General features: G+C 42.5%; 1 protein-coding gene across 1 annotated transcript; it reads left to right on the forward strand.

The window, feature by feature from the left end:
* On the forward strand, positions 3,767-4,942 carry LOC8080762 (zinc finger protein STAMENLESS 1). Its single transcript, XM_002465159.2, has one exon. It carries the CDS (start codon positions 3,906-3,908, stop codon positions 4,317-4,319), a length of 414 nt encoding a protein of 137 aa, XP_002465204.1. The 5' UTR covers positions 3,767-3,905; the 3' UTR covers positions 4,320-4,942.

Raw genomic sequence — 7,778 nt, forward strand, 5'->3', positions numbered from 1 at the left:
GGGCTACCTGATGAAGAAGATGGTAAGCAGCGCCAAGCAAGTATCGGCCGAGAGGAAATTGGCCACCGTTAGCCAGTCTCTCTGCTGCCGATAGATAGACAGAAGTCGGTCCTGCCGATCAACCACAGAATACAAACTTGTCCAGCCACATGTTCAGAAAGGTAGTTTGTTCCTTTATGGTGACAGGCCCCTTCCCACGGTACTTCTGAATGTACCCTGACCAACCGCCGATAGTGCGAGTCTCCACTTTGGCACTAGGAGCGGTATCAAAGAAGTGGGTGCTATTGGCAGAAGACACGTCCAGACCAGTGAGCATAGCTACATCGGCAAGAGTGGGAGAAACAGGGCCGTGGCCAAAGACGAAGGCATTAAGGGTATCTGACCAAAAATGAGATGCAGCTATCAACAGCGATTCGTTCCTGTGCATATCGGCAATAGATAGCCTGATGCATTGGGCTAGCTTCCTTTCACCCCACTGGACTTCATAAGAATTGCTGACTCTCAAGAACCAGTCTTTCCACCCTACGGTAGGGCTGGGCCAAGAGCGGAAGGTGTCTTTCCACAGATCTAAAGAAAAATTTTCAGCTCTAAAGGGGATCCTGTTGGTTTCTGCGTTGATAAGGTCGGTTGGATCTGGGTCCCCTAGAGGGCCGAGGCATTGAAGGTGTGGTTGATCGGTAGGGATGACAATTTTGTTGGACAATTCCTAGTGATTTTGGGTGTAAAGGAAATACAAAAGAAAGAGGAAAAGGAAGATATTCAGTGAAATGAATTACGGGTGAACAGGGATACGAGAAAAATATACAGGAGACGAGATGGAGATCTGACCTCAGGAACGACGAAGCCAATGGCCATCTTGCTGTGAAGAAAGTGTTTGAAGGCACCGGGGTTGATGAGGAGGAGTGCTTGTCGGAAGTTTTGGAGAGTTTCGGATGGCGCCGCCGCTGGAAAAGTAAAGTTGGGTGGTGGAATGATGTGATGGGGAAGGAGTACCCGAGAAGGAACTACTTATAGGACAAAATGGGCAAGGGCAAATCTGACTTATCTCTTTGCCGCCTCCGAGAAATCCGAGGGTACTCAGGTAGATATGGTAACTGTTCGCACGGTAATCAAGGGATTGCGCAGGTGATTTGATGGGAAGCGGTCATTATCTGAAGATATTTTACTGTGCGAGATCTCCTGGTCGGTCCATCGGCAGCGTTCTATAACGGTCATATTGCCGATGGGCAAATAAAGGGGAGGTAGCCGTTTGTACAAACGTCCTGGTCAGTATATCGGCAGATCTTTGTAACGGTATTATTGCCGATGTACGGTTGAGAGAGAAATGCCCATTTAGGAAGTTGGGGATTTCGAGGAATCTGCGGGTCAGAGTTGTTCAGATTGAGGTTGTCGGTTACCAGATTAGGAGCATTAATTGCGGGAAGAAGGCATCATTACTGCAGAGAATTTCGGAGCATTAACAGTTTTATACTCCGAAATTGGGGGGCATGTGTTGACACCGTTTTTTGGGCACGTGTTCAGGATGGCAGGATAAAGTGGCAGTATGCTGTTTACAAGATGAATTGCCGATGAAGGAGGGGTCGGATGTGACTAAGTCTGCGGGCAGTGATGTGTTTATGCCGATGGCTATAATGGAGGAGTCTGCCGATGACTATGGCAAGGAGTCTGCCGATGATACGGAGGAGGGGTCCGGAAACTGCTGATCGGTTTATGGAAGAATTTTAGTTTGTCACGGGAGATAGCTTTGTTATTTCCTTATTTATTTAAGTCGTTTTGTATACGGACTCCGTGTAATTTTGAATTCGAGTTCTGGTCGTGTTTAGTTGTAGCTCTTTGAGCAGGGTATAAATATGAACCCTAGGGCCTTGTAATGATCTATCTATCAATCAATCAAACACACGTTTTTACTCATATTCCAGCATCTACTTTCCGACGACTTCGTCATATTTTTTTCCCTTTTATTACGAGTTCTTAGGAATTCGTCGACTTAAGCTCGGCGTGTTCTCAAGTTCCGCGTGAGTACCTCTTAGCCATGACATCCGGGCGCATCGCTGTTGTCAGGACTAAAGTATTCGAGTTATCACCTTTGCCGATAGTAAGGTCAAATCGGCTGGCACGCCTTAACGTTTATATCGGGTATTAGCCCTTTGTGTTTGCAGATCAGCTTTGCACCAACATCATTTAACATGGATTCTGAATGGTTCTATGGTTTTAGATATTTTACATCTGAAATATTATTAATATTTTATAAGAGGAAAAAGAGTTGGATCATGAATCATTTAATATATGGGTATTCGGATGCTCGTGAACGGCATGATGTTGACGAAACAAAAATACCACCTGATGGATCTTAAATTTATTGTAAGTTGTTATATATAAATCATTATAAAATAGTATAATTCATCAAATATTGCTAATTTCTATAAATTTAACAGGAAATAACTAGGTTTGGATGAGATCCGTGATGTTGTGGATTGGTTAGCAAAGTATATCAAGAAAAATTGAAAAAATACTTAAATGTTGGCCTGGCATGCAATATCACATAAATGACTGTAGCAATGTAAGTTAAGTTTTATTTACTATATACTTTGTTTAATTAATTTTTTTGTATTTACCAATCAAATATTCTCTTTATGTGTCTTAGATTCTACTACCGTATTATTGGGACGGGCTGTATATTTTATTTATATGGTTTTAGTCAAGATATGACATGTACAACTACATTCCAAGCTATTAGTAGAATGTTCATGCTCGCCATGGGACTATCAAAATCAAAGAGAAACCAACGTAGATATCTTGCATGTGTAACAAAGGTTACATCAAACCATAAAGACTGGTAATCACTTGTCATTTGGTTCAACTTTGTTGTAGTTGTAACAAATATTTCAGTTTTGTACGCCAAATAAACAATCTTGTACAGAAACTTGGGAGGTTTTCTTGTATACAATTTCATGAAGCTGTAGATGGTGTAAGATTGCCGCCGATCAATAATGTAAGCACATGCACTCTCCACTATATTTGCATCAATACACAATTAAATATTGATATAATATTATCTGTCATTCGCAGCTATCAAGATCAGTTCTTGGCTGACATTTTGGCGAGTCGTGAAAATGAGTGCTACGACAACGTTCCTGAAGATATCCAATATATGATTAAAAAGTTAGAAAAATGTAAAGATGTTTTTATGTACTGATGATTCACAAAATGTATATAGATTCAAAAACAATTGTCCAAAATTAAAACTCTAAAAAAATACTATGATTTATATAGCGTTTTCTAGAAAGAACCGTGGCGTTAGCACGGACATTATACTAGTATCGTGTGCGGACATCAAAATACGATTATACCCTTCAAAATTAATTAGAAACCAATTCCGAATTCACATATTTTTTGGTTTCGACCCACAACTTAAGTTTCTTTCATGTGGTTCCTTCTAATTTTTAAACATTGGATCTAACCAAATGAAGGGCTCTTGTTAATTATTCCCAAGCACCGTAAAATTTCACATATTTTAATATGAGATTTTCATGGTTTTGTACGTGCCTCTAAAACTTTTCTCAGAGTAGATATAAATTATGTCTAATGAAAACAATATATATCTTGAAAAGTCAGGCTGAAACTTTATTTCATTATCTAAAAATAAAAATATCTTGAAAGTCGAAACGTGTTACCGAGAAGATACCCCCCATTTAAGGAGCCTCAGATATATGTGAATCGGCAAAAGCACTGGTCGCAGAAGTTACTATCCGCCGCGCGCTGCCATTTGCCACAGTTACAAAACGTGCGCAACACACAGTCCACAGACTCTACTAGCTCTGTCATCCACCAGAGTTTGTACTGTATATTTAATCCTCGGTTAGCACAATTATTCTGTTGCAGGTTAAGCTATAGCTACTGCTATAATGGAGAGGCCGGAGCTGGAGCTGGAGCTGGACCTCGGCCTCAGCCTCCTCCACCGCACTGCACCGGAGGAGCCGCCGGGCTTCTTCCTCTGCACGTACTGCGGCCGCAAGTTCCACACCTCGCAGGCGCTCGGCGGCCACCAGAACGCGCACAAGTATGAGCGCACCCTGGCAAAGCGCCACCGCGAGATGGCTGCAGCCGCCATGCGCGCAGCGTCGTCCGTGAGGGGCGCCGGCCGGGGCCAGGTCGACGCCGACACCGTGCCTGGAGGCGCCGCCGGAGCTGCCAGCGGCGTTGCTGGAGGAGAGCCTGAGGCGGCTAAGAACGCGAGGCATGCTGATCCGCCGGCGGCGCCTTGGCAGCGGGGCGACGTCGACCGCGCCGACGACCTGGACTTGTCACTCAGGCTATGATTAGCCATTTTTCCTGAGCAGGCGACCTCTTCCTTCTGCCTGCAGGCTTCATCTGTCTGTTCCTAAATGATTAGTTTATGTTTATCCTGCTGCGCGTGCCTTCAATTCGTTGCATATGGTTCAGTTTTTCTGATAGAATAATGCCTAGATTGGCAAGAAAAGTATTTGTCGATTTACGTACCCAGACTCCGATCCCACAGGGCTTCAGTTGTTTTCACTTGATCGATTTGTTGTCAATCTATTTAGCACCTTTTCTCAGAAGATACTGTTTGGAAATTGGAATGCTCTTTTTTTGGGTACTGAGTGGGATTCTCAGAAGATTTGTGCATATTCCATGTGAGAATTGCTCGCTTGATGAACAAGTACTACAGATTTCTGACTAGATCTATATGACGGACTTGCTTGATACTGATTAAGTTGATGCATGATGTGGTCGCTAAACATGCTAGCTTCCGCACTATGGTACGGTTGATTTTGCTAGATGATAAGTAAGCAAGTACATATATGTCTGAAAACCACCCTACTCATTGCAAAGCAAGTTTATTTTGCTTACCCAAGCAAGCTAGACACAATTATCTTTGATCAGTTACTCTCCTCTTTATCTTGTTGTACCACGATACAGTTGCGGCCTAGCTAGCTGATGAAAAGTCAAACATATATATGATGCTTTAGTTATTTCCGATCCCTATCTCTAGGTTAAAAAAAGGCAGGGACTTTAAGAAGGTGTATGCTACTGTGCAGGAGGAAAGTGGTACCTATGCTTAACTTTCTTCGATTAATCCTAAGTTTTGAATTTGAACTTTTGAAGCCAATTGATGGAAAAAAAAACTATAAGCCTTCTTCATGTTGCTACTGTGCAGGAACTTTCGAAGCCAATTGATGGAAAAAATACTACAAAGCCTTCTTCATGTTAGGTAGGCCAGGTTGCCTAATAGAGTGATGAAACAGCTCTGGATGAGTTGAAAAAAAGATGAAGCTTAGATGATGATCACTCCATCCACCCTCTCTCATGTGCTTATTGATCACATCTAATGCATATAGTAGCAAGTGTATCTTTAAGAGATAGGTCTCCTAGCTTGAGAGGTTAAGTGTTTAGGCTTGTGTGCCCTTCTGATAGTGACGACCTCAAAACTTGATGTGGAGCGGTGGTAACTAGGTGTGTGAGAGGGTGGGGTTGGGGTGAGGAGAGAAGTTCCTTGGTAGAGAAGATCCCTAGTGGATGGTGCCAAGGTGATTGTAAGTGTCAGGCAGCAACAATAATGAACCTTAGTGATTTGCAAAACATACCTTGGTTGTTGCAAGCCTTTGTGGAGAGCTTAACACCATGACTATGAGATGGTTTGGTGGTAGGGGAGTGTACCTTGGTGAGCCCTAATGTGGACCCTAACATGGACTAGGTGTTTTGTTTGGACAACTGATACACATCCTTGTCTTTAAGACTTTTCATTCACTCACCATGTTCTTTACTTATGGAACTTAAGCTTCTGCATTGTGCTTTATTTGTGTGACCTTTTCTAGATGAAAATAGGGTAGTTGTTAGGAGTGGGTATAGGTTGCAAAATCATTGTGGGTTAGGTATGTGGAGCATACTAGTAAAATTCAAATAGATCCTAAGTCAAATTTCTAAGAGAACTATTTTAATAGCATATGAATTCTACCACTAGAGCATACAACCATACAACAGCTAGCAAATAACAAGCTACTCCTAACTAGCTAAACAAGAAGAGCAACTAAACTAGCAGCTCAACTAACTAAAGCTACAACTATGCTAGAGAGATACAACTACAAGGAACTACCACACACAAGCAATAGATATGAATGCAAAGGTCAAGTGAGTAGTATGCTAACCTAGCCAGGCAAGAGAGGTGACAAAATCAATTTTTCTCCTGAGGCTCAGTTGCTTGATGCCAACTTAATCCCCATTATGGCAAGTCTCTAGGTGAGTGACACGTGTGCAAACTAGCCACTCAGGCTAGATCCATAACTCGAGTGCCACAAGAATCAATCACAATAGCACTCCAACTAGACTCAAGCATTCCACTAGAGTTGACACTTGTGATCTCCCACAAGGTGAGCACAACCCCCCCCAAGTCATCGATCAGAGGCGGCTAACAATCACCATCAAACCTCTCAATGATCACCGCTGCTCCGAGCCATCTAGGTGGCAGCAATCACCAAGAGTATCAAGAAATCAATAGCCCATTCTAGTGCCACTATATGCAAATCAACTAAGCAACTACACTAGATCGATCTCTCCCAAACTCACTTGGGATCCAGAAACAAGCAAGGAGATGAGTGGAGGGTGTTCTTGATAGCTCAAACAAGTGTTGGATAAGTTAGAATGCCAAGAGGAGACACCAAGGGCCAGCCAACAGATACGTATAGAAGCCCCTTGAAACTAGCCATTGGAAGTGTTCCTTGTGGGCTACATTGTCTGTGTACTCACTTGACACGCACCGCAGGAGCAAGCGCTAGTCAATCAGAAGACTCAAATTTAATCTAGGTTTTAAAATCCATAGTGCTTCCTCTGGTGCCAACTTAAGTCCACCGACCAGAGAATTCTAGTGAGTCCACGCACGCTCAGCGAAGTGGATCAAACTTGCCATTGATGACTATATCCTTTACTACATACCATCTGGTGAGGGGCACTAGACTAATATGATGATCCCAGAACCTCTTAGTGTAGCCATCCGAGAGCTCTAGGCCATCACCAGAAAACTCTAGTGGTGAGCACCAAAAACATTGGTGAGCACGTTCAAATCAACATCCAAGTGAACATTGCTATCATATTCCGATGCTAGGATAGTGGCTACCATTGGATAAATCTAGTAACCCTAGGTTTGATTTACACCATCCAGCACACCATTTTCTTCAGAGGCTTCTCCCTAGGGGCACTAGATAAAATTGGTAAGTGTAGAAATCTTGTATTAATGTAAGTCCCATTTTTGCAAGCGTCTCAAATCTGCTAACTCCAAAATGTTCCAACAGGAACATCTTCACCTTAGGTACAAAGTTAGATTTTTCAAAAACATTTTCCACTAGCATCTCACCGCGTCGTCTTTAGGTCCAATGCAAATGCAAAGTTAGTTCACACATAGTGGAGCTCCATTTAGCATTAGAGATGCCCTCTTAATAGTATGACTATCTATCTTAAACCTGACCACACACTCTGTTGGGTATTTTAAACGCAAACAGAAAAAATCCACAAGCTCACGGATATCGATGTAGCTTTCACCCATGAGTATTCCACAATATCGATTTTCCACAAAGAACGCGAAGTGTACTAATTAAGGTTCAAGATCGTCCAACGGTACAGATCAAAGTATTTTTTAGTGGGTAGAGGATGTTTCTAAGGTTTCTCTAATAGATCTATAAATCGAATTGACTTTAAAGTCTACTTATTTCAGGACATCAGAGCACTTAGCCATAGACAGATGAGAAAGGGGCTAGGACGGTCTG

The sequence above is a fragment of the Sorghum bicolor genome, chromosome 1 (genome assembly GCF_000003195.3).
Source record: "Sorghum bicolor cultivar BTx623 chromosome 1, Sorghum_bicolor_NCBIv3, whole genome shotgun sequence".
NCBI classification, from domain to species: domain Eukaryota; kingdom Viridiplantae; phylum Streptophyta; class Magnoliopsida; order Poales; family Poaceae; genus Sorghum; species Sorghum bicolor.